Here is a 27234-nt window from a genome sequence, read left to right on the forward strand (position 1 = left end):
TATATGGGTTTGCCACAGTGTTCTTGGCTATGAGTCGTGCTACCACCCTGCAACTTGTAAATCTAACAATTTGCACTTTTAACAACTGAAAACATACTACTAAAAGTATTAAAGTATTACCTTAAAAGACTGGACAAAAGTCCATAATAAAATGCGAATAGTATAACCCTGCCGGAGAAGCTTTATAAGTCGAGCAGCTCGGAACAGCTTCAGGAAACTCATATTGAAGCTGCTTGTGTTCACCAACTGGAAGGAATAAAAATAAAGACATTCACGGTAAGCAGACGTTTAGATCAATCGGTATAATTGCGAATTTGTTAACAACATCTAGTAAAGCACAAGTGTCAAGCTCTCTGTCCTCTAGCTGGTGCAAAACTACAATTCACATCATGCCTGGAGAGGCACAGCTAAAGCATGATGCCGTCCATGTAACATAACCTAATCAGCCATGAGTTGGCATAGATTTTCACTATTGATTTCAATCTTATTTCATTTCTGGCATAAACTGTAGTAAATTGGTCATCCTGCAGGAGGTCCACCTCTGCTAAATCCACTAACTAAAGCATAGCAAATAAGTGGAATAACACCATAAAAGGGGTATTTTGGAGAAAAAAAAATAGTTCAAATCAACTGGTGTCAGAAAGTTCTACAGACTTGTAAATTACTTCTATCCCGAGTCTACATTTTTTTCGAACTCTGCAAAAAGTTTGGTTCGCTTCCAAACCAAACTTTTTGTAAAGTTCGAAACAAGTTCGGGAAGATGGCAGCCACACATCTAGAGAACAGAAAGAAAAGATATTCTCACCTGTCTGCACTCCCCTGGTGCCCTCTTGTGGGTCTTAGGTTTCTTCAGCCTCCTGCAGAGTGACGGTCCTCTCAGCCAATCAATGGCCGCAGTGCTGTCCAGTCCCAGTCAGCCTGTGACTGGTTGAGCGGGCTGTCACTGCTGAGACAAGAGTTACAGCATGCCCAGCCAATTATTGGCTGACTGGGTTGGGACAGCACCACGGCCGGTGATTGGCTGAGCGTGCTGTTGCCAGAGAAAAAGGGATGGGACCGGAGAAGAAGGACTCCGGGGGAGCAGGTAAGTATGATAAGCGAACTTTTGAAACCGCAGTAAAACAGCTAAACACCTGCAATCATTTAGCTGTTTTAGTGTGGTTCATTTAAAGCTTGGTTCAGACGAACCCAAACTTTAAATTAAAGTTCATTGAACCTGCCAAACCAAACTTTTGAAATGTTCGCTCATCTCTACTTCTATAAAAAAAAAATCTCAAGCTTTCAAATTCTTATCAGCTGCTGTATGTCTTACAGGAAGTGGTTTAGTTTTTCCAGTCTGACACAGTGCTCTCTGATGCCACCTCTGTCCGTGACAGGAACGGTCCAAAGCAGGAGAGGTTTTCTATGGAGATTTGGTACTGCTCTGGACAGTTCCTGAAACGAACAGAGGTGGCAGCAGAGAGCACTGTATCAGACTGGAATGAAAACACCTCTTCCTGCAGGACATACAGCAGCTGACAAGTACTGGAAAACTGGAGATTTGTAAATAAAAGTAAATTACAAATCTTTATAACTTTCTGAAACCAATGTGTGTGTATATATATATATATATATATATATATATATATATATATATATATATATATAAATATATATATATTCTTTAGTTTCAGAAATGTTTATGTTTATAGCAGTAAAAAAAAATATAGTCCTAGTGCACAAGAAATAATAATATCATTTTTTCTCAGCAACCATCATGCATATTTTTCTTTACATTATTTTGCTGCAAAACTGAGAATCATTATGGGACTTTAGGACCCTGTAACTTTCCAGTGTGCACTTTTTTTTTTTTTTTTTTTTTTTACTGCTATAAACAAACCTACAGGCACCTTAACATTAAGATGTATTAAGCATCCAACAATAGATAATAGTAGACGCTATCAGTCGCTCCTCACCTTACTGTCTGTAAGAATAATCTCTGTGATGCTGCCGATCACTGTAATAAAGTCGAAAATATTCCAGGTGTCTCTGAAATAGTTCTGGGAGAAAACAGAAATCATCTGGCATTACATTAAATGACTCCATAGATCTAAAATATAGCTCTCGGCTGATACAACAAGCCTTGCATCATGTCTATGGAAACACAATTTAAGAGACAATAGAAAAGTAATGGTTACATACCAAGAATCCAAACGCGATAATTTTCAGGATGCACTCCAGAGAAAATAGCATAGTAAAGGCAATGTTCAAATATTTTAACGCGAGCTCATACGTGTAGGGAGCCGAATAATACTGAAAGAAAGAGACAAAATACATTTAGAGAGAGATATTATTGGTAAATATATGTGGATTTCTAAATTTATGTTATCAATCTCTCCACATCTGTTGGGGAGACCGGGGTTGGAGGGTGTCAGCACCCTATCTTGACTGGGTAGTTGGGAGTTTTTATAAGGGGGGCAAGTCTAGCCTAGGTTTAATGTCATTGAGAGGGGGCAGTCAGAAACATATGTACATGGTCAAACAGACATGTCAAAAAATGTAATCTATCGGAGTTTTGGGAGAAGAGTGGATTTGTGTGTGTTACTCCCCGGCTTGCTGCTTGATCCAACTTGTTGCAGAAGTCAGGCTCCATAGACTGTTGACATGGCAAACGTTTTAATCATTTGGGGTCTCAGTGCTGAGACTCCCACAGATCTCTATATACAGCTGGGAGTAGCTGTCCGTTAAAAAAATTGAAATAAAAAAATTGCCATGTCTGTGACAGGTTAAAAAAATTTTTAGGTGACTGTAAGGGCCCTATTACACGAGACGATTATCGTGTGAAAAATCATTATATGGTTCTATTTTAAACAATAATTGCAGGCAACGATCGAAAAATCGTTCGTATGTCGTTGATCGTTGATTAAGATCTGAACCTAAAATCTTTATTAATCGTTTGCTGTAATTCCACATTCGTTCGCTGTAGTTTTGCATTTTTTTCGCTAATCGTTCAGTGTAATTGCACGTTGTTCATTGTTTTGCTGGAATCAGGTGAAGTAAACGATCATAGTAACGATCGCAATAACGATCGTAGTAACTAGCGACTATCATTCTGTGTAATATGGTGAACGATTTTTAGGTTAACGATAAACTCGTTTGCGATTGTTTATCGTTAGTTGTTAATTGTTAAATCGCTTTGTGTAATAGGACCCTTACTCTGGCAACCCATTTTGACTCTTGGGCTGCTATCTTCTGGTCAGGCTGTTATGGTGGCACACTATCACTCAAGGCACTCGGCACTTGGAAAACTTTGGCTCCCATGTGCCACCAAACATGAAGCATTGGCCCCTCTAAGGCGACACTCTGCTCACTGGCAGTTCTTAAATCAGCAACCTGTTTACTAACTTGCTCAACTAGTCCCATTCCCACATCCGGGTGTTCCCGGCAACACCGTGCCCCAACAGGGAATCCCAATGGCCAGATCAATTATATGCTGGGTGTCACGACTAGGCTTGATCGAACATCGGGAAAGCTAGCCAGACTTTCCACATTTAATTGCTGATGTCTTCTCGGTCCTAGGCTAAATCCCAGAATTCCAGGCGGTTCCCGGGATGTCTCCTCCTTCTGCACAGACCGTGAAGACATCAGCAATCAAATGCAGAAGGTCCGGCTAGGTTCGAGTTAGATCAAGCCTAGCTTTTCCCGATGTTCGATCAAGCCTAGTCACAACGGCCACTGATTGGCAGAGGACAGCAGTAACAACAATGAGCCCACAGCTATACCAACACTTCCAAAACGTTCCAATAAGTGCCACATAATATGCAACAGGTTGCTTTTTATATCTTTAAAGGACAGTAATCCAATACATCTTAGTCTCAGGGCTAAGTCTGCAAAACTTCTATACAGACCACACTCATAAGCCATAAAATTTATACTTCTATATAGAGATTTTGCTATTTAATTTAGGTGGATGGGAAAAGGTGTGGTTGTAATATGGATGTAAAAATGCAAGCCCTGCCTAAATGTGCCTCAACTAAAGCCGACCCACGCTGCTGGCCTTATAGCAGCTGTTTTGGATGCTACCTCGGTAGTTTCGCTCAGAAAATTACAATGGCATTTTTTTTTTCATAGGAATCTACAAAACATCCACAAAATCCACAAAAAGTATCAAAAAAATAAATAAATGACTAATTCACTTCTGTTTGATCTGTTCTCAGACTTAGAATAATATGGCCTCTTTCTACTCTAAACAGCTCCAACCTTGTGCTTAGTTTGGGTGTTGGTTTTGCGTCTCAGCTCTATAGACGTGAATAAAGCGGAATTGTAATACCACTCACAACCCGAGGACAGGGGTGGTGCTGTTTGAATGAAAGTAGTTGTGTTTTTACAATCCTGGGTAACACCTTTAAAAATTTACTTTGAAAAAATTGGTTTTGCCCCACTGAAACCTGTTTTAAAGGGGATGTCCAGTGAATTTTTTTTTCTTTCAAATCAACTGATTTCAGAAAGTTTTACAGATTTGTAATTTGCTTCAATTTAAAAATCTCAAATCTTCCAGTACTTTTTAGCTTCTGTATGTCCTGCAGGAAATGTTTTTTTCTTTGAAGTCTGACACAGTGCTCTCTGCTGACATCTCCAGGAACTGTCCGGAGCAGGAAAGGTTTTCTATGGAAATTGGCTGTTGCTCTGGACAGTTCCTGTCATGGACAGAGGTGGCAGCAGAGAGAACTGTGTCAGACTGAAAAGAAACTAACATTTCCTGCAGGACATACAGCAGCTGATTTTTAAATAGGAGTAACTTTCTGAGACCAGTTGATTTAAAGGAAAAATATTTCCGCTGGAGTACCCCTTTAAGGTTGATATTTATCTTTTCTTTGATAAGAAGGCACTGAATTGTAGAGTCTAACATGTGCAAATATACAAGGCAATGGTTAAAAAAAGATGAGTCTTCTATTATGCACATGTCATTGAAAGTATGAGGAAACAAAGGCTTTGCATCCTTACCTTCATCATAAGCACCACAGTGTTGAGGGCAATCATAGCCATGATGGTGTATTCGAAAGATGGGGAGACCACAAAATGCCACACACGGTACTGGAAGGTATGACGGTTCTGTGGCATGTAGCGGGTTAGAGGCTTGGCACTTATAGCAAAGTCTATGCAGGCTCTCTACGAAACAAGGTTACACATTTCTCAGCATACAGAGAGTAAGTATACACTGCATCACGATTCATATGGATTGTTTTTCAGCCCGGGACCCTTGATTTGTTGTGCCGTGTAAAGTAGAGGAATCCTCTATCCGAGTATCACATCGGCAGTACTGTGTTGGAAAAGACTTCAGAAGAGAAGGATTTAAGGGTAGTGATTTCTGACAGCCTTAAAATGAGTCACCAGTGCAACCAGGCGGTGGGGAAAGCAAATTGTATGCTGGGGTGTATAGCTAGAGGTATAACCAGTAGGAAGAGGGAGATTGTGATCCCGCTGTATAGAGCTCTGGTGAGGCCACATCTGGAATACTGTGTCCAGTTCTGGAGACCTCACCTAAAAAAGGACATTGATAAAATAGAACGGGTCCAAAGACGGGCTACAAAAATGGTTGAGGGTGTGAGGCATAAACCATCTTAGGAAAGGTACTTAAGGTACTTTAAGAATGTTAAAGAACTAAATAAGGTTCAGGAGGGAAGTGTTTTTAGTAAAAAAACTGAGCTCAAGAACAAGAGGATACAGTGAGAGGTTAGTTGGGGGAAAGATCAAAAGCAACGTGAGAAAATATTATTTTACTGAAAGAGTAGTAGATACCTGAAACAAACTTCCAGCAGAGGTGGTTGGTAAATCTACAATAACAGAATTTAAACATGCCTGGGATAAACATATATTTATCCTAAGATAATAAGAAAGAAAATACTAAAAGGGCAGACTAGATGGACCCAGTGGTCTTTTTCTGCCGACAATCTTCTATGTTTCTATGTTTCTATCATGCTATGTCTTGCATGTCCTAAGCTACTGAGCACGTGTGACCACCGGCTCTGGACAGACAAGGTGGAAGTACTGAGCGGTAATCAAAAGAACACCAGGGGGCATCATAACCAATATGGACATGTGATCTCTAGACATGAGAACTATTTTATAAAATTTAATTGAAAAATGATCATCCTTTGTGTGACCTAACAGTATGAATCGATATTTATATGTGGGACAAACCCTTTAAGCCAGTTAACATAGAAATTAAATGAAAATAAATTTCTGTAGAGATGAAGAAGCTTTTATAATTAATGGGGCTTGAGTCCTATTTGATATATGAGATTTCATTAATTAGAAGAAGGATTAGTCTTCTGTTCCCCGGAGTCTCCTGTATTTTTGGAAATATACTCATTTAAAAGAAAAATTGCATCAGACGGCTATAAACCCTCATGAGCTGATTAAGCCCCCTAGATAAGCCTCACCTCGTTCTTTTCAAGCCGGCATTCCTCCATCATCTTATCTCCTTGTTCCTGAAACGTGATGATAATAAGAGCCACAAATATATTGACGAAAAAGAAGGGGAAGACCACAAAGTAGACGACGTAGAAAATTGACATCTCCATGCGGTTGCTCCGGCTTGGGCCCCGATCTTCTTCCGTCACATCCACAGAGTGCTGCAGAACTCTAGTGACAAAAAAGAAACAGTAAACAATACAAGTCCCATAGAAATAGGGTTCCTCATCAATAGGCAATAGTCATAGTTGGCTTTGTAATCCAAATACTCACTGAGGCCATCCCTCCCCTGTAGACACTGTGAAGAGGGTAAGAAGCGCCCATATGATGTTGTCATAGTGGAACTCATGTCTCTTCCACTCTCTCCGTTTTACTTCCATCTTGTTTTTCTCGTGGTCTATGTAGCTTCCTCTGATAGATAAAAAACAGAAATGGTGAGCATGGACATCCTGTATCCAGCGTAGAGAACTGTTCAATATCAGAGGTCTCCAAGCAGGTAAGAAAATCTATCTATACACTGTCTCTACTTTCTATATAGAACTTTAGCCTCGACCTAAGAACATTATGAGTCCCTGCCTGTGCAAAAGACATGTATTATCACTACTGTCCAGAATCATTAGTCTCCAGAATCTGTACTGTCTTTTGTTCCTACAACTTTTTGTTAGTCTGGTTACCATAACAGAAAGTCTTGAGGGCCATAATTTTTAGTGTCCCTACATTCTAAGTACAATCCTTGCTGAGAGCCTTTGGTTAGGACCAAGGAACTTATTTATTCTCAAAGGGGTTTTCCAGGATCCTTATGCTGATGGCCTGTCCTTTGTATATAAAGATGAAAAATCTGGGACCAGATGCTCACTTGCTTTCCTCCCTTGATGGCACTCTCAAACTCCATTGAGTTGATCACAAGTTCATGAAATTTTAGAATATTACAATAATAAAATATTTTATAATGTTTAATTTTAAAAAAATGTTCACGGTAAATTGCCGTGGGTCAAAATGTGTTATACCATTACAGCTACTTGACATTTCATGAAGTTATGAGCATTGGGTGAACAAATGATCACCTGGTCCCAGGTTTTCTATCTCAATTGCCATACCACCAAATGCCTCCCCACTACTGTGTATTGGCTACTATATTTAGAGGAAAACTATCAGCAGGTTCGACTAAAAGCCAACAGGCTAAACAGTGCTCTGGGGGGCCAAGGAACGGCCCCAATGCTCCAAAAGTGCTTATTTGCATATTTTTATAGGATTGAATTTCATGAAAATTGCAGGACTTAGAGGAGATAAGGGGGTTGTTGAGTCCACATAAGGAAACCACATAAGGTAAGAAGATAGGTAGTGCAGTTTAGCTCAGCACAATCCCATTCAAATGAATAGGTTTAAGGAGTCACTGTCATATTTTTTTGCTTTGCAGAAATCAATAGTCCAGGTGATTTTAATAAACTTTGTAATTGGGTTTATTAGCCAAATATGCCATTATCTGTATTTTTTAAATGCAGATAATGGTATATTTGGCTAATAAACCCAATTACAAAAGCCTTTTCCCAGGTCCCCCCCCTCCCTCCTCTTTTCCATCTACTGCAAAAAATCTGGAAATTGTGACTTGTTGCATCAGACATACCCAGTCTGTTCTATAGAGAGGGGAGGGGGGAAGAGGGAGGAGGGAGTTAGCCGACAGCAGAAAGCAGATAACAGAGGATTACAGGCACGGAGCTGGGTGACAGCTGTAATCAGAGGTCAGAGAGGTCAGTGCTGACTGTGAGGAGATACAGGGTGAGGTATTTGTAGATTAACTCTTTATTGTCCTGTTTTGGTCTTTTATTTAGCTCTCTCCATAGGAGAACAATGAAGACAGGGGGGAGAGCTTCAAACTGCTTTGTCATGATAAAAATACATTTTTCGGCTAATAAACCCAATGATAACGTTTCTTAAAATTGCCTGGACTATTGATTTCTGCAAAAAAAAAAAATTCACGACAGTGACACTTTAAGCTAAACTCACTACTAGACACAGCTCCTACAAACCTGTGCTTGGTAATGATTTAGCTGCAGCACTTGCTTAAACACCTTGTCCTTACTTACATAATCATGAGGGTGCCAGACGTTGATATTGGTGGTCAATAAAAAAGTTGTCAATGATAAAGCCCCAGAAAACTCCAGAATACATAACCACTGTGTTAACTATGATTGCTTTCCTGCAAGAGTTTCCTAGTAATGTGTCCCCCCAGATTGTAACACCTCCGGGGGTCACCAAATTTATCACCAGCGGAGCATTTATGGCAAGCAAGCTTCAGAGCCTAAGAGTATCCAGGTTCTACATTACAGGACCAGCTACTACATCTGTGGGCAAATGTGCCATAAGATGCCCTACGAAGACAATATCCTCCATGCCCAACCGCATCTCATATTGTATCCAGGCTAGATGGAGTTCCGACAGGGTACTAGAGCCTCTTCTCTATTGTACAGTTTTTTCCATTAAACTTATCTTAGGGTATGTGCACACTAAGGAATCCCGACAAAAAAACACATTGTGGATTCCGCAGCTCACACCTGCTTGCAGACTCCGCAGAATGAACTTGTTTGTGAGTGCGCAAGCGGGTGTGAGCTGCGGAATCCACTAGGGGTTTTCAGTCAGGATTCCCTAGTGTGCACATACTCTAATATTGTAATTACCTACATATATATCATCATTACACTCACACATATAAAGTTCGATTCTAACAATGCTTTCTTGGTGCATTACTTTTTTTTTGTCAAAGAGCAATATGCAAATTTACATTTTTATCTACTGTACTCTCTGCAATTTCTATTTCAGATGACCAATCTGTAACATTTTTCCATAAGTTTAAGTAGAGATCTGTTACTTAAGACTATAAAAATATAATATTTGGCCTCACTCCCGTGTTTAATTTTGCAACAGTCTATGGTCTGCCCTTGTCATGATGTGCAGTAGATGGGCAGTAATGGAATGATCCATTGATGTGAGAATTATGTATATGAATTTCCTTGTGCATTTCTGGTTGCATTGAGGAGGAGGACCACATCCCTAGAGACACATTAATTCTCAAGACGTACATGCATTCTTTCTCTGTATCCTTTGAGCTGTCTGTGCAATAGAAGAACTTGCCCTTGAAGAGTTGAACAGCGATGACGGCGAATATAAACATGAAGAGTTTGTACACGATGAGGATATTAAAGACATTCTTCAAAGAAGTAACCACACAATCAAACACTGCCTGGGGAGAAGATCACAGATTCAGTTTTCTCGTGCAAGAGTAAAAGAAAGCTCATATGAACCACCACTAAAGAGTAGATGTTATTACTTCCCATTACATACAATTGTATACTAACGTACATACAACATGCCGACTGTAAGTCCTTCAGTTGCCCTCTCATCTGTCAAGTTTTACATGTTCTATTTAGTCTTTTCCTAAAGGGGTTGTCTGGGAAAAATATCTGCAGCCAGTTGTATAATCAAAATTATTAAGAAGATATACACTATACTCACCAGCCCTGTTCCCCCGCAGATGCAGTCATGGTAGCTTCCGGTCCACTCAGCTTCTTCCTGGTTTCTGTGATGTTGCATTCATGCAGGAACTGCCTGCTCAGCCAATCAGTGACTGAGATTGGGCACCACAGAGGCCACTGATCAGCTGAATGGGGCAGTTGCAAAATGGTCACAATTTAACAGGAAGTAAGATGAGGCCAAGTGGACTGGAGAATGGAAGGCATTGTGACTGAAGAAGTGGGCAGTGGGATAGGTAAGTATAGTTTTTTTTGTTTTTTAACCTCCTTCCATGGAGTTTTGTGTCCCTGGACAACCCCTTTAATACTATCTGGATGTGTCAATGTTAAATAAAAGTTGTCAAAGCTATAACAGTATAAGTCTGTTACAGTGAGAAGTGGAGTGTTGAAGTGTCTTATTTTGTTGTGAAAAAAGAGTCAGCACATTAATGACAGGCTAGATTCACACATGGTAAAATAAAAACATGGCAGTAAAATACGAGTAAAATATGGCTTTTCTAACCTAGTATTGTTCTACACTAAAGTCTGCAGAGTGAAGATGGGTTTGCACTGCCCATTAAAGCCTATGGAAGGGAGAGACACAGAGGGCGATGATAGAGCAGGCTTTTTGGCAAGATAAAATACTAGATTCACATATTACACTGCTCATTTCTGAAGCTTTGCTACAGTGAGGTGAGATTGCAGGATCTAATTTTTAGTGTGTATACTGTATATAGTGTATACTGTAGGAGGCATCACAGAGGCTAGTCTGCATCCACATCCACATAGGCAAAGCAGACACAGGGATGAAGACTGCAGTATGGTAACTGGGGGGGAGGGGGGATGGCAAATACTGGTGATAGAATTACCAGATATAGTGATGTTCCTCATATACACAGAGATGACAACACATCCTGAAACGTCACCTTAAATGACAGTTACACTTTAAATTACATTTTTTGGGTGATTTTTTTTCATTTGCAATCAATATTTTAAAATATTTTTGCAGTTTTCATTCTGGCCACTAAACCTAACAATAAGCTAGCACTTTCCATTAGGGTTAGGGTTAGGGGTTAGGGTAGTGTTAGGGGTAGGGTTAGGGTAGGCTTAGGGGTAGGGGTTAGGATTTCAACATTATTCTCATTATTGTAGCTGGGAATACAATAAAAGGTGACACCTCTCTCTATATGTATATAACACCAGATCAACCATCCACAATAAGTAATGGTCACAGCTTCCCTTCTCCCCTTCCCAACACATTGAACTCTGTACAGGTCACATAGCATGGTTAGAAAACTCCCCTATAGAGGTCAATGGGTCAGCTCAAGTCTATGCTTTCAATGTCCACAAAGCTGCTATAAAGTATATCTGTAAATGCTGTTATGAAAGTAGAGTAGAAGCAATATGTAAATATATATATATATATATATATATATATATATATATATATAGTATATTACAGATTAGGGATGGTCCGAACCTGCCGAGGTTCAGGATCGTATGAACCCGAACGCCCGGCATCAGATTCCCGCTGTCTGCCCGCTCCGTGAAGCGGGCGGATACAGCGGGTGGAATGCCTGGAAAACTGGGATACAGCCTATGGCTATGGCTGTGTCCCAGTTTGCACGGAGCGAACAGACAGCGGGAATCATTACCGAGGGTTCGGGTTCGTACGAACCCGAACCGAACTCGGTTTGGACCATCCCTATTACAGATTTTAAAAAAAGAACATGTTTCAGTATCTGACTCTGGACAGTGAAAAAAAATCTAAAGTTCAGGGTTTCACAAGAAGAAAATGGGTAAATTATTTGCTGGATTTTTCCCCCCACTCTTTTTAAGGTAAATATGCTCCAATATGCTTTAAAATTTTTATACATTATACTGTGCAGACTCATATGACAAAACGGGGTCACCCGAACCAGCCCGATAAAGAGCCTCCTGGGCATACTGGATTTAGAGTATCCCAGTTTACAATTCAAGCACAACCACTATGGCAGACTTATCGCTGGAGAAGATTCCCATATAAAGCAATCTATCCTAGGGCACAAGCTCCGGCCCGTCTTTGAAGCTGCAAGACTTTGATAAGTAATTCCTTAAATCCTTTTGTTGAGACTTTCTTTCTTGTTACCTTCAGCTTTGGGAGACGCTTGATGGTTTTGAGCGGACGCAGCACTCGCAGAACACGCAGAGACTTAATTGTTTTGATGTCCCGGCCTTTGTTAGTCCTAAGAGATATACGGCAAGTAAATCATAAACAATGGGAAGGGAAGAATGAAATGAGTTCTCCTCTCACATGATAAATCCAGACATGATGACTGCCAGAAATATCTACATCCGACACAATGCAATGACATAGTCTACATTTCCCCAGCTACATGGTAGGATGGGCAGCATGAAATGTATTGTATGGATATAATACAGGAAAATTCTGTAGGCCACATTGGGAATAGTTTCTTCCTAGGATTACATTGACAGAAACGTAACAGCTGACAATGCCAGTCTACAGTGTTATATGTGACGTATATGGGTTGGTTCTGCAAAACATAAGCTTATATTTACCCCAAGACATTCCTGTGTGTTCCAAGAAATGAAGACAGAAGGGAGATAGAAAGTGAGAGAAGGCACTAGGTGAGAATTACTCAGGGTAAAGTTAACATTCGCTACAATGGCATTTAGGATTTAAAAGAACAAAAGCCAATAGTAGGCTTAAGTACTTACGACAAGGCGAAAGCCACCAGGGCCCCCACTACTACCACAAAATCCAAGATATTCCAGAGGTCACGGAAGTAGGAGCCATCATGTAGAATTAAACCTTGATCTATCATCTATACAGAAGGTAAATGTGTAAAAATTAGGCGGATGGGTATTAAAATAAAGTTACAGTAAATAAAGGAACTCTTAAAGCGAATGTACCACCAGGTACATTGCTTTGTGGTTCTTACATGAATAGACCAGCGTCACTGCTGGCAGTATGCTTTTTTGAACAGCCGTCTGGTTCCCACGCCCAGCACTGGTCTATTCCCAAGCACTGACCTTGCATGAAGCACTGGGGGTGGGCCTGCCAGCCTTCAGTGTCACAAATCCCTCTCCCCTCTGTGACGTGGCTCCATAAGAATCAATGGAGCTTTTTTTTACAGAGGGGAGGAAAGATTGTCACACTGGGGGTCAGCGGGCAGCAGTTCAAAAAAAGGACCATACTAGCATCCCTGCGCTGGTCTGTTCATGTAAAAAACACAAAGCTATGTACCTGGTGGCACATTTGCTTAAAAGGAAACCTGTCACACTGACAATGCAGACCAGCATGTTATAGAGCAGCAGGTTATGAGCAGATTGACATATAGTTTTGTGGAGAAAGAGCCAGTAAAACTTGTCATTTATTCATGTAAACTTTTGTTGAGTGGGCAGTCCCAGTCAATGATTGACAGTCAAAGCCTAAAAGCACTAGATGTTTAAATAAAAAAAAATATGAATTCTACTGAATATTTTCCCACAAAACCTTATATAAATCTGCTTAGTTCCTCTTACTCTTTACAGCCACATGGATTTTGTATATTCAAGCGAATGCACCAGCAATACATTCGTTGTAAGATTTTTACATGGATAGAATGGTGCTGGGACTGGGGAAGCCAGTGCCGCTGTCCTTTTTTGTGAACTGCGTCCCAATTCCCACATACGGCGCCATTCTATTTGTGGGCATCGGCCAGGGGGGAAGCACTGAAGGCAGGCTGGCCCGTCCCCAGTTTGAGGAAACCTCTGCCACATGCCGTAACCAGGCCGTGGTTCATAAAATGGACGGTGGTATCGGCTTCCCCGCACCAGCGCCGTTCTATCCATGTCAAAATCTTAAAGCGAATGTACTGGTACATTCGCTTTAAGAATTATTACTATTTTATAGATCATCATTGATTCAAAGTAAATGCTTAATATTTAGGAAACACTTGGCAACATTTAGTATATATCAGTTCTTCATCAACTGTCCAATAGTAAACTTCTTTGGTGCAAAGACCATGGGTATGAATGCACTGGCATTTTTTTACAATGTACAATACAGGTTGGTCTCCATATTAACAAAAAATACTTGAGAGTTTCTTACTTTAATAACCATCTCGAAGGTGAAGACTCCAGTAAAAACATAATCAAAGTACCGAAGAACCTGTATGAAATAAATAGACAAGTTGAAATGTTAAGAACTTGTGACACAGGTGTTCAAAAGAGGACCGTGGCACCGGCTTTCCCGAGCATTGTATACATGGGTAATACTTAAAGCGAATGTACCTGAATGAACATTTGCTTTAAGTTGTCACTGTCGTCTCAAACAACTTCTCTCCATGTGATAGCCTTGGCCACTGGTTGTATCACTTCTAATAATTTGCTGTCCTCTGCCTTTTGCTAGGCTTAGTCTGGCTCTTGTAACAAAGACACCAAGGCCGAACACAGGCAGTGAGGTTGTGGCTTAGCTAATACTATTCACAGGAGAAACAAAGAAGGTGTGGGTTGTGCTCCTTCAATCTGTAAGCCTGTCCACTTCCTCCAGAGGACCCACACTAAGTAAATAAAATTTCATTCTCATTTCTGACCACCCACAATGTTCTAAGCAACTGTACCTTGTGTAAATACTTGTGCGTACTACTATACGTACATGGTGCTGTCTCCTGAATGTAATCTTTCGCTCCTACCTCCGTTTAGTCGGTAGTCTCATTATGATCAACATCAGTACCGCTGCTTTTACTTTCCTTTCTGCTTACATAGCACTTTGCAATCCCAGTGCATCAGTAATCCTTTCTCCTCCACATGCCATCTATAGTAACAAACTAAAAATCATCCCCTAGCACAATATCCAGCAAAGAGGAGTTACTGTGTCCTGTGATTGGTCAGCCAAGCAAGGGGAATGACGTTACTGTATGTGTACTACTGACAAACAGCCCTGCTCTGGTCTTACCCCCTGAAACAGAGAGAATGACAAATAGCTTTGCACTGTGGAGCAGGGCTCTAAGGGGCTCAATAACAGCAATGCGAATACTGAAACCACCATAACGCCAATGTTAAAAGGGAACTATCAGCAGGTTAGATAAATTTAACCTGCTGATATGCCCCTATTGCACAGAAGACACAGAGGAAGAAGGTACTGTATGTCTCTTATCTTTGTCCTCTGCGCTGTTCCGGAGCAGTTAGTCCTTTGCTCCGCAGTTCGGTGAGACTGTTAGGAGAGCTGGGGCTGTGGTTAGGAGCACTGCCTGTTCTCATAGCACCGATCCGCCCAACCGGCCCTTTCTAATGATAATGAATGGAGTGGGCTGGCCAGGGGCACACAGTGCTCCTTATGGGTGCCCCAGTGCTCTTTAAAAAGTACAGATAGACCTTATCGCAAAATAACTTACCTTGTTGTGATCAGAGTTGGTCAACACAGGGTCTTCAGCTGCTAAGGCTATACTGCTGGCAGCAATCACCAGTAAGATGCACATCTCAAAATATCGCAGGTTCACAATGTAATGGCATACTTTTCTTATTCTGAAGATAAAAAGAGATGTTTGGAAATGAGGAGAATGATTTGCCCTTGTTGAAGTATTTTAGCTGTCCATACCAGGAGCCTCCTCATATAGACTACTGGTATTGAGACTCAGGGCTCTATTACATGGAGCGATAATCGGCCATATTAGGCTGATTTGGCCGATTATTGCTCTGTGTGATACAGACAATGATCAGCTGATGACAATGATCATCAGCTGATTGTTTGTTTAGGTTTGGACCAACCGTGCATTGCTATGTGTAATAGCGATGCACGGCCAATGGCTAACAATTGCCCAAACACCTGTTGCCATACCTCTCCCCGCTCCCAGTCTTCTCTCCTGTACTCTGTAGCTTCCGGGTCCTGGAGGCTGAAGTGTATGAGTGGCCTGACAGCTCAAAGGCCGCTCAGCTAATCACAGGCCGCAGCAGTCCCATCCTGTGATTGGCTGAGCGGCCTGTCAGCTGACATGCTGCTCAGACGCTGCTGCCGCCAGGATCAGGAAGCTGCGGCGTACAGGAGAGAAGACCGGAAGAGGGGAGAGGTAATGTAACAGGTGTTTGGGCAAGGGCTGCATGGACATCGCTAATGATATCAATGTAGCCCTTACTGCCCAATTATCGGGCCATGTAATAGGTCCAGTAAATGAGCGCCAAACTAGTAAATCGGCGCTCGTTTGCTAAAATGATTGGGCCATAGTCAGCTTGTGCAATAGGACCCTCACAGTTTAGAGCCATTAAGGAACTGGACTACCTCCCTCACCAAGTTTATTAGCGGAATGCAAAGTGTAAGATACAGACGTACGGGTTGGTGGAGCTGAAGATAAGCATGGAGCTGTATGGTACAATGGCTTTGGGGGACTCTAAAAGTTTTTCTTTTCGTTTCACTGTCCTTTCTTCTCCATCATCAGTTTCCTCTTCATCTTTTTCTTGTTCCTGAGATACAAGAGAAACCTCTCCATCTCTTCCTTCATTCACTGTAGTAGCAAGAAAAACATCAATGGTGAATACATGAGAGATAGTACTGAATGCAGAAAGATAGGCATAAAGTATATATCAGTAAATGGAATAACAATGTCATAGGACAACACAGACAGCTAGACGAGTCCTCACTCTGTACCACGGTGCAGTCGGAAGGCATCCCCGCATCTGGTAAGGTGATCACTGTGCTCTCCGTTATCCTCTCTGTGCTGCTAGACACATCAGCCAAGCTACAGCTGGTGGGATTGGGGCTTTCCTCTTGACTTCGCAGACCGCCCAGTAAGGCCTGCTCGCTGCAATCCATATCTGGGGGGCTACCGTTCTTCCCATGGTTCAGTTCCTGCAAAGGAGCAGTGTTGGGACCAGTGCCCTCACATCCCACTGTCCTGTCATTTCTTCCACGCCAAACAAATGGTGTGAAGTAGCAAAAAGAGAAAATAATGGTGAGAATACCTATAGGTGAAGAAGGTGAATGAAGGAAAGACACGATAACGCAAGAGTTTGTGGCTAATACAACATATTAGATCAGTGCATTTAGTTGAGCAACTCCAAGCTACTAAAAAGCAGTAGGTGAGACAAAAAGAGAGATGGGGCTTTCTGGGACTGCTACTGTATATTCGATATGTAATCAATATCACATTGGTCTGGCTCATACACTGGCTTAAGATGCATAGTGCTCAAATGAGTGTTATTTCCCCAACGTTGTTTACCTGGTAAAGCTCTGCATTTTTTTAATGCCTGATATTGCAGCTTAGTGCATCTCACTCTCATATACTTGAAAAATACCGAGCTGGAATACCAGACTAAGCCATTACAAAAATATGGTACTTGTAAAAAGTGAAGGGCACTCACTAAGGCCCCACAGCCCCTTTAGTCAGTTGATAAAAAATAGGGGTGAGAGCTGATCCCCCACCTATCTGATTATAAGGAGTCAAAGAAAACATCTTTTGTGTAGTTTTACAGTGTCATTCTCTGGAAACAGTCATAGTTTCAAGTGTTGAGATCCCCAGAGATCTGTAAAATGAACAGGGAGCAATGCTGAGTTTAGCACTGCATTTTCTCACTGTCTCTTTGCTAGCTGAAAACAGACTCATAGACATTTTATGGCCATCTTTGGTGTGCGAGAAGGTACAGTGCCCAGCTAAGCTCTTCTTCAGTTAATTTGGAAGCCCCGTCACCTGAACCACCACAGATCAAAACTTCTGACATGCCTCTATAACATGTCAAAAATTTTCGGAGACAATAAGTTAAATAAGAGTAAAGATGACCAAAAATGCCCCACTGTACAATTGCACGAACCAGAGCTTAGGGTATCCACGTGTAACCTCCACAGTCCTGTCCTAGTCTTTGTAAAAAAGTTTTTGGCAACACTGACTGTAGGAGGTAAGGGTATGTGCACACTACGGAATCCCGACGGAGCACCCATTGCGGATTCCGCAGCTCCCACTAGGGATGGTCTGAACCTGCCGAGGTTCGGGTTCGTATGAACCCGAACGCTCGGCAGCAGATTCCCACTGTCTTCCCGCTCCGTGGAGCGGGCGGATACAGCGCGAGGAACGCCTGAAAAACTGGGATACAGCCTATGGCTATGGCAGTATCCCAGTTTTCCAGGCGGTCCTCCCGCTGGATCTGCCCGCTCCACGGAGCGGGCAGACAGCGGGAATCATGACCGAGGGTTCGGGTTCGTACCATCCCTAGCTCGCACCCACTCGCAGACTCAGATTCATCTCTGCTGCTCCCATAGACTCCATTCTATGGTTTGCCAAATTCCACCGTCCACCCGAAGAATGAGCAGGTTCATTCTTCAGGCAGATGGCGGAATCTGGCAAACCATAGAATGAAGCCTGTGATAGCAGCGCAGATGAGTCTGAGTCCACAAGCGGGTACGAGCTGTGGAATCCGCAATGGGTGTTCCGTTGGGATTCCGTAGTGTGCATATACCCTAAAAAGGCTTTTTAGCACCGTGGTTTACTTTGGTATCTTAAAGATGTCTTTACTTGCTTCACTGTCTCAAATTTCCCTTTCATGAAGTTAGACACCTTTTGGCTATGCTCACACTCGGCTGGTGGCCGTACTTTACATTGAAGTGATTGCTTAGTTGATTTGCAGGCACACCTAATGGTAAGTCAATGTAAAAAAATAACGTTCCTGCAGCCGATACAGAGGTATTGGCTGCAGGAACAGGCTGAATGCAGCCCGGTGGCCAGCAAAGAGAAATAGAAGTTCAACAGATAGACGTTCTGCTCTCAGTGTGAGAGATTGCGCAATGGAAGGGGTTACACACCAGCTCAAATTGTGGACAGGGTAGAGAGAATCCTTGCAGGAAAGCTCATATAGGCAAAGCAGTTTCCAGGAAATAATCATAACAGACTGTAAAATTATAGAAATAAAACACAGTTCACACAGCAAACTGTAGGGGCTGTAGAAGAGAAACTAAGCTACATTTTTTAAATAAAATGTAGAATGTAGAATGCAAATGGTTTTCAGAGGTGGCCATAGCCTTTAAAAACACAAAAAAAATCTGGTCAATTTAATTGATACAAGGAATAACAATGCCATGCATAGTAGAGAACTGTTCGGTATGCAATTCCCTATATTCATAATTGCCAGCAACTAGCTAAATTAAATGTACCTCTCATCACAGTGTCTCGTGCAGCCCTTGGGTGGCTCCTCTTCAGAACCTTGTACTTCTTTTGCTTCCCCATTAATTTTTTCATCTGAGTGTATTTTTGCATCCCCCATATTCTCTTTGTCAAGACCCCCCTCCTGGCTAGTAGTGGTGCTGTTAGGTGTGCTGGACGTATCTCGGCCCTCCGTTCTAACTTTTTTATGACGGCTTCTTCTCTGGCTCTGCCTTCTCTTCATTGCATCTTCTGGGGTTGTACCATTCTGTTCAGCATTGCCGTGTTTTGATCTCTGTTTCCAGTGTTCCCTGAGATTTTTGTGAGAAGGGCTTTCTTCACCGGTAATGCCACTCTCACCGGGATTGACTCCCAGTTTTTCCTCTTGTCCATCTACTTTTTCTGTTGCTGAATCTTCTAATGCTTTAGCCTTACGATATATACTAGAGTGAGGGTTCAGAGCCGCTAGCTCTTCATTCTGCAGGGCTTCCTGGCTGGACATTTGCATGTGCCTCCTTAGCTGACTTGTACGTTGCTCCCAAATGGACATTTTATGCCGTTTTCTGCGGTCGTTCCTAGTCAGAGAATTAAGAAACCATTCACTAGAATTTTTGCCAATGATACCCCCTAAAAAGAGTACATATATAGCTGTAACTGATTCAAATAAATTAAGCCCTTTAGAGGGGAAGTTTATCTTTGTAGCGATAATAAATGGGGGACCTGAGCATGGGACTAAAATGACTTTTAGAGACTGACAGTTTTTCTCCCTAAATCACAAAACTAAAAATTAACACAAATTAAGTAAAAACTTAAAAGTCAATAGAGGATGTTCACTTTATAATAAGCTCATTTGTTTTTCTTGAATATTTGGACACAGTGTTATAAATGGCTTGACTAATATAAGGTGGGCGAGGAATTTTAGCGTTCAATCTCAATGTTTCATGTTTGTAATTATTAGTTAGTTAAGATTTACACCAAATATTGTGTTATTCTGTTACTGTTTAGGTAATACATTCTGTCAGAGTGGTAATTGCTAATGTTACTGATAAGGCACTATGTTATTATATGACTCATCATTGTGACCAAACCAGAGGTTCCTGCAATCATCAGCCGTTCACTGTGTTAGGAAAAGCTTTTGGAATCCCAAAGGCCCCAATACACAATTTAAAGACTAGCCCACTGTCTAATACATGGGTCTCCAAACTGCGGCCCTCCAGCTGTTGCAAAACTACATTTCCCATCATGCCTGGACAGCCAAATCCAAAGCTTTAGCTGTCCAGGCATGATGGGAGTTGTGGTTTCGCAACAGCTGGAGGGCCGCAGTTTGGAGACCCATGGTCTAATACATATGGGGGCCTCCAAGCTTTTTTTCATTCTGACTGCCTGATCCTTTGTTCTTAAGCTAACGCCAAGATAAGCTGACGCCAGAGGAATCTTACAGCTACATATTGCTTCAAACTCTTTTATATTACTCTACACTCTTTTTTAATGCTATCAAATCCTTATGCACATGGAGGTACCAGAGGGACTCTGTGTGTCATCACATGCTTCTCTGGCTCCATATTTTGGAGACATTTCCTCTTTTATATGTTCAAAATGCACCATCTAATGCACCATCTGATAAAAAGACTATAGACTTATTATAGAATTTTGTGATCAACATATTATGGCTCTTAAAATGCAGTTTAATTTTTAGGCAGCACCCCTAGAGGTGAGGTGAAGTATTACACTATGCCCATTGAAATCAATGTGCCTCACAGACTTACAAATCCCATTGAAGAACTCGACGCTAATTACTCAGAGTTAGCTAAGCCAGACAAACCCTTTATTCAACAAGAATCTTCACCTGAAAGTGGTTCAAAAATCTAATTTTCCTAATAGCAGTTTTATATTATACCCCACAGCTATTAGTGGTGAATATAAAAAGTGCATTGTGCCAAATAGACCTTTGGTAGAAAAATACAATTCTGAAAAAAAAAAAAAAAATCTACTGAAGATGCTTTCCTATTTATAACTAAATGGATCTATGTCATTGGATATGTGCCAAGGAAATGTAACTTGAGATTGAAGTGCAGTTTGAGGGCCGCCAGTTTTTTTCACATTAAGAGATAGTGCTGAAAATATAGATATTCTAATCATTCTAGGTCACCCAGCTGATGGCAGCCACTGAAAAGTTAATAAAAGCCTCAGACGAAATTGCATCCAAAATGTCTGTGAGAGTTGCATGTGCATGGCTACAGGGGGTTGCTGAGTATAGGCCTTGGTGCCTAAAAGTGCCCAAAGTCCCATTTGCTACATTTGGCATATGGCAAATGGTGGCTCTGCTAGATATAGATGTTCTTTGTGGCTATATTTTAAAGCACAATGAAACCAATTTGCATAAAAAATGTCATTTATGGGGGTGGCCAAATAGTCCACAAAATAAATTTGTTTGCGTATGGGGGTGATCTTAGGGAGGGTTCACTATATACAGTAGTAAGGTATAAATGGCCCACGGGATAGTTAAAACACAGGAGTATTAAGCGGAATTATTTTGCACAATATTAAAAGACAACATGAACAACAACATATGCAGTTTATAACTAACTCACTCAACAGATGATGCATTAGGTGCGGACATAGGGCTGACCTCCTTGGCTTTTTGAAGGGCATGTTTTTGGTTAAACGCCTCCTCTTCCTCCTGCTCATCCTACGGAAAATTAAGTCGTAAGAAATCAGTTACTCATTAAATTTTCCATTCCAAATTTCAATTCATTCCCATTTTTACATAAATGTAGAATAGTGATGAGCGAATAGTGAGATATTCGAATATTCGATATTCGTACGAATATCCCGCGAATATTCGAATATTCGATCGAATATTTGATCCCATTAAAGTCTATGGGAATAGGTATTCGATTAGTAAAAAACATCTATTTGACCATTTGGAGGGTAAAACCGGAAGCTGGGGGATTTGAACGCTTATCGAATATTTATCGAGTTCGCGGGATATTCGTACGAATATCGAATATTCAAATATCTCACTATTCGATCGAATATTCGATCGAACAGTATTCGCTTATCAGTAATGTAGAACATGCTCAGTACACCAACACGATTGTGCAATTGCAGTATATTGGAAAGCCTTAAAAAGGTTATCCGGTTAGGTAAACTAAATGTTGAGTCATCCCCCCTCCTCAAGACTAACAATTCTTTTCTTGCTTCTTATTATCACTTCAGTGTCCTTCCCCTAGTTCTGAGCCGCTTCTTTCTGCTAAAGACACAGAAAACTGTGTGTGAACTGTTCTCTCTGTCTCTCCCTAGACAGCTGTCACTGCACTGTTTCTGCACTCTGTGATGCCTACAAGCGGAGTCACTGTCGTATTTTTTTTTTTTTTTTGCAGAAATCAATAGTCCAGGCGATTTCAAGAAACTTTGTAATTGGGTTTATTAGCCAAATCTGCCATTATCTGCATGTAAAAAGCCTTTTCCCAGGTCCCCCCCTCCTTCCTCTTTTTCATCCACTCTGAAAAATCTGAAAATTGTGACTTGTTGCAGGAGACGTACCCTGTCTGCTCTAGGGAGAGGGGAGGGGGGAGGAGGAAGGAGGGAGTTAGCCGGCAGCAGAAAGCAGATAACAGAGGATTACAGGCACCGAGCTGGGTGACAGCTGTAATCCGAGCTCAGACAGGTCACTGGTGACTGTCACAGGAGATATCCAGTGAGGGATTTGTAGATTAACTCTTTGTTGTCCTGTTTTGGTCTTTTCTTTAGCTCTCTCCATAGGAGAACAATGAAGACAGGGGGGAGAGCTTCAAACTGCTTTTTCATGATAAAAATGCATTTTTCGGATAATAAACCCAATTACAAAGTTTCTTAAAATCGCCTGGACTATTGATTTCTGCAAAAAAAAATTTCACGACAGTGACACTTTAATTACAGTAATGTCAAAAGTAATTTGACTTTTTATTAACTTCCTGCCTTAATACAGTGTAGAATTTGCAAGCCAGGTACACTGTTTACATGAGTAGTCTGAGAAGGGAAAGGGGAGGAGTGGGAGATAAACAAAACAGCTCACACACAGTTTTCTGTTTCTTCAGCAGAAAGCAGCAACTCAGAAGTGGGGAAAAGAGACTAAAAAGGTAATAACAAGTATGAAAGGAATTGTTAGTTTCCAGGAGGGGGGATGATTCAACATGTATTTTACCTAACTGGATAACACCTTTAACCCTTAGGCGACCCTGGACGTACCCGTGCGTCCAGGGTCGCCTACGTGTGATCAGAGCGGGCCGCGCGGCGGCCGGGCTCTGAGCCACGGTCCCGGGTGTGGCATGTAGCCCGTGACCGCGGCTATTAGCGGGCATGGTCCGATCGCCGTGCCCGCTAATAAAGTAATCGGATGCAGCTGTCAAAGTTGACAGCTGCATCCGATTACTTGAATGCAGCCATCCCTGGTGTCTAGTGGGGTGGATCACTCCTTCGGGACATTGTCCCGGAGGAGCGATCCACACATCCTGCTGCCGCCGGGCTCAGCATCGTAATGGCGCTGATCCCAGCTCGGCACTCGATTGCTTCCGGCTGCAGCAGACGTATCTCATCGATCTGTGCTGCATATCTATGCAGCATAGATCTGAATGAGAGATCAGTGCACTTATACTAGAAGTCCCCCAGGGGGAAATAACCCTAACCCCAGGGGGGCTTCTAGCAAAAGTGTAAAAGTAAAAAAAAAAAAGTGTTGTTATTAATAAAAGGCCCCCTCCCCTAATAAAAGTCAGAATCACCCCTCCCCTTTTCCCATGTTATAAATATTAATAAATAATAATAATAATCATGTTTGTTGTCGCCACGTGCATAATCGCCCGAAGTATTAATTTATCACATTCCTGATCTCGCACAGTAAATGGCATAAGCGTAAAAAAATTCCAAAATGCTAAATTGCGCATTTTTGGTTGCATCAAATCGAGAAAAATTGTAATAAAAAGCGATTAAAAAGTTGCATATGCAAAACTAAGGTACCAATAGAAAGAACACATTATGGCGCAAAAAATGACACCTCACACTGCCCCATAGACCAAAGGATAAAAGCGCTATAAGCCTGGGAATAGAGCAATTTTAAGGAACATATATTTGTTAACAATGGTTTGAATTTTTTACAGGCCATCAAATACAATAAAAGTTATACATGTTACATATCATTGTAATCCTAACAACTTGAGGAACATATATAACAAGTCAGTTTTACCCCAGGGCGAGCGGCGTAAAAACGAAAACCGCGCAAATAAAAAAAAAAAATGCAGATTTTTTTTTTATTTCACCACACATTGAATTGTTTTCTGGTTTTGCAGTGTCCTTTATGAAAAAATGCAGCTTGTCATTGCAAAGTACAATTAGTGGCGCAAAAAATAAGGGCTCATGTGGGTTTCTAGGTGAAAAAATGCAAGTGCTATGGCCTTTTAAGCACAAGGAGGAAAAAATTAAAATGCAAAAATTTTAATTGGCCCAGTCCTCTAAGGGTTAAAGGAGGTCCCCAGCCCTGTCACATTTTTAGACCAATTAGACAAGTATCACTTAGATTTCTTTACTGATAGAAGGCAGATATTAAAACCTTATTTTTTCAAATTACCTGATCTTTCTATGATCGCCTATGTCTGTGTGTATGTTTTCCAGGCAACTCTAGGGCCGTATTTACCAGGATTCAAATACCAAGCATTTAAGTTCATGCGTACCCAAACTTACTGTAATTTCCCTCATCTCTACCCATAATGATGCTGGATACAGGTTTCTTCTAGCTATTTGGTAACATACTATTGTGGGTGAGCACTCACCTTGGTCAGCTCTTGTGCATTGGCCAAATTATCCACAGCAATGGCAAGAAATACATTGAGAAGTGTATCTGGTAGAGTTAAGGTTCAGATACGTTAAATACGAATGTAATAATCAACAGATGAATTCACTGGCAACTTCTAAGAAGAGAACATAAAGTACATCTGACATGTGGCTGGGAAACCTTGACAGCTTGTAGAAGATCATGCCATAAAGAAAAAAAAACAGACTCTTACATTTTTTAAGATAAACTTTGATGTTTTCAATATATTAAATATATTAAAGAAATATAGAGAATTATGAAAAATATAGTAGCAAATTAGAGAACTAACGTACAACGTGGAATGTGCCTGATGTCAGATACGGGATATTATATTTTGGTGGTAGGACTGGAGAATCCATGTACATAAAGTCACAATTCACAATGCACAATAAATGAGGCCACCGGTAACAGAGATCTATGTGGGATGTTCTATAAGAGTATAAATAAAATAAAGATCCGAAAAGGGGTAGACTCATCGAGAAACTTTAAATGGTTCCTGAATCTTCTTACGACATTATTTTATTTATGTGTGTTTGAGCGCATTCTGCTCTGCTCGGACAGTGTTGCAAGGATTGACAGAAAGTCCATTGAACATCTATGGGCTTTTTCCTCAATTTGCACACCACTTGTACCACTCACACAACAGAGCTGAGCTGTGATGATCAGACATTATTGGGCTCTCGGCACAGATTAAAACGTATGATATGTCCATATGACATGTCCATACAAATGTGGTATTACATGATAGCCACCGCTTCTTGACCTTTCGGTTAAGAGCAAGTGTAGGATTTGTTCTTATCAGTGGCTATTACTTGAGTAGACGATTTAGGTTGGCCACTCTATAGTCATGCAAAAAAAAAGGGTTATTTTCTGGGTTGGCCCAATGGTCATCTGTAAGCAATTCAAGCTCATTGATCAAAGCTTCCTCAAGTTCCCCAGGAGTGGTGACCCTGGAGTGCCCGAACCTACTGGAGAACACTGGAGTGCCCGAACACTAATAGAACATTGCACAAACTTCTCTTTCATACATTTAAGTGCACTCACTTCTTTTTGTCTGGGGCCTCTAGTTAGGCAGTATGAAGAAATCTATATTTCCGATCAGATGTATAAGCCACATTCATAATGCAAATTTTTTTATGTTTTTATGTCGCAGAATCTTACCAAGAAGCAGGGCCTTTTTGGAAAGCTCCATCTGGATTGGCAGACAAGGTGGAAACATTACATATAGTCTCTAAGCTTCTGTGCAGGGTGCCTATCAATCCCAGACCCTTGCAGATGCCTTCTGGCCCAGATGGTTGCTGGAGGTCTATCTTTTGGTTTGTGATACTTTTTGTATGGTACATTACACTTTTACATGCTTGGGTATTCAAATATATATTACGCAGGTTATGCAGGCTACTCAGATTAATGACTATTTATGTAACACTTTGGTGGGCCACCTCCATCAGAGCAAGAAGTTCTCTTTGTCTGCTCTCTGCTCTGTCAAATAAAGGGGGTCCCAAATCAGAACCCCATTCTATGTCATACATATGCCCTAATACAGCATATGGGAAGAGGGGGTGACCCCATAAAACAAACTTATATAGAAACTAAACAATCTAAACAGTACCGCTGACTTTGGATAGCCTTAAAATAAAAGGAAAAAAATAAATAAATAAATTAATGTAAATAATGTAGATTAATGTAAAAAGGAAAGTTTCTTTTAAAGTGACACTGTCACCCCCTTTTTTCATTCTGACATCTGTACACAGGTGTAAAGGGTAAATTTAGTGGTTTTCATAACTTATTTTATATCATACGTCATGGTGCTTGTTCAAGTAAAAACTAATCTTTTATCAACTGCAGATTGTGTTAAATGGGCGGGGCCTCGCAGCATTAGCACCACTTATCCCCACCCACCACACCAACGTTGAGCCCGCCCCCTTGACGCCCCTTGGTGGGCCGACTTAGAGGGGGTGGGGCCTAGACCTTTAGACCAGCCTGTTCCAATGGCCGACGAGGGGGCGGGGCTAAGTGGCGCTAATGCCGTGAGGCCCCGTCCACTTAACACAATCTGCAGTTGATAAAAGATCATTTCTTACTTGAACAAGCACCATGACCTATGATATAAAATTAGATATGAAAAGCGCTAAATTTACCTTTTACACCTGTGTAGAGATGTCAGAATGCACAAATGGGGGGGACAGTGTCACTTTAACTATGCCCGTCATGAGGCCCACTGCTGGATCAGCGCCAAGTTCCTCTGTTAACTCTGAAGTTCTGTCTTTTTGGATACCAACACACAATGAGACCATAAGATGGTTGCTCCCATTCGTTCCTAAGG

General features: G+C 41.3%; 1 protein-coding gene across 5 annotated transcripts in view; it reads right to left on the reverse strand.

Moving 5' to 3' along the window:
* CACNA1E (calcium voltage-gated channel subunit alpha1 E) overlaps positions 1-27234 on the reverse strand; it is a 548978-nt gene that overhangs the window by 43442 nt on the left and 478302 nt on the right. For all 5 annotated transcript variants that reach the window (XM_069981148.1, XM_069981149.1, XM_069981150.1 and 2 more), the window contains 16 exons: positions 24871-24938; positions 21658-21755; positions 19078-19641; positions 16578-16840; positions 16270-16441; positions 15338-15467; positions 14053-14112; positions 12678-12784; positions 12088-12184; positions 9531-9691; positions 6727-6864; positions 6423-6624; positions 4984-5148; positions 2182-2292; positions 1956-2039; positions 121-246 (listed from right to left, as the gene is read on the reverse strand). In XM_069981148.1, coding sequence (XP_069837249.1) covers positions 121-246; positions 1956-2039; positions 2182-2292; positions 4984-5148; positions 6423-6624; positions 6727-6864; positions 9531-9691; positions 12088-12184; positions 12678-12784; positions 14053-14112; positions 15338-15467; positions 16270-16441; positions 16578-16840; positions 19078-19641; positions 21658-21755; positions 24871-24938 — 2546 coding nt within the window. The remainder of the gene's footprint in view (positions 1-120; positions 247-1955; positions 2040-2181; positions 2293-4983; positions 5149-6422; positions 6625-6726; positions 6865-9530; positions 9692-12087; positions 12185-12677; positions 12785-14052; positions 14113-15337; positions 15468-16269; positions 16442-16577; positions 16841-19077; positions 19642-21657; positions 21756-24870; positions 24939-27234) is intronic.

Source organism: Dendropsophus ebraccatus, chromosome 8 (genome assembly GCF_027789765.1).
Source record: "Dendropsophus ebraccatus isolate aDenEbr1 chromosome 8, aDenEbr1.pat, whole genome shotgun sequence".
NCBI classification, from domain to species: Eukaryota; Metazoa; Chordata; class Amphibia; order Anura; family Hylidae; genus Dendropsophus; species Dendropsophus ebraccatus.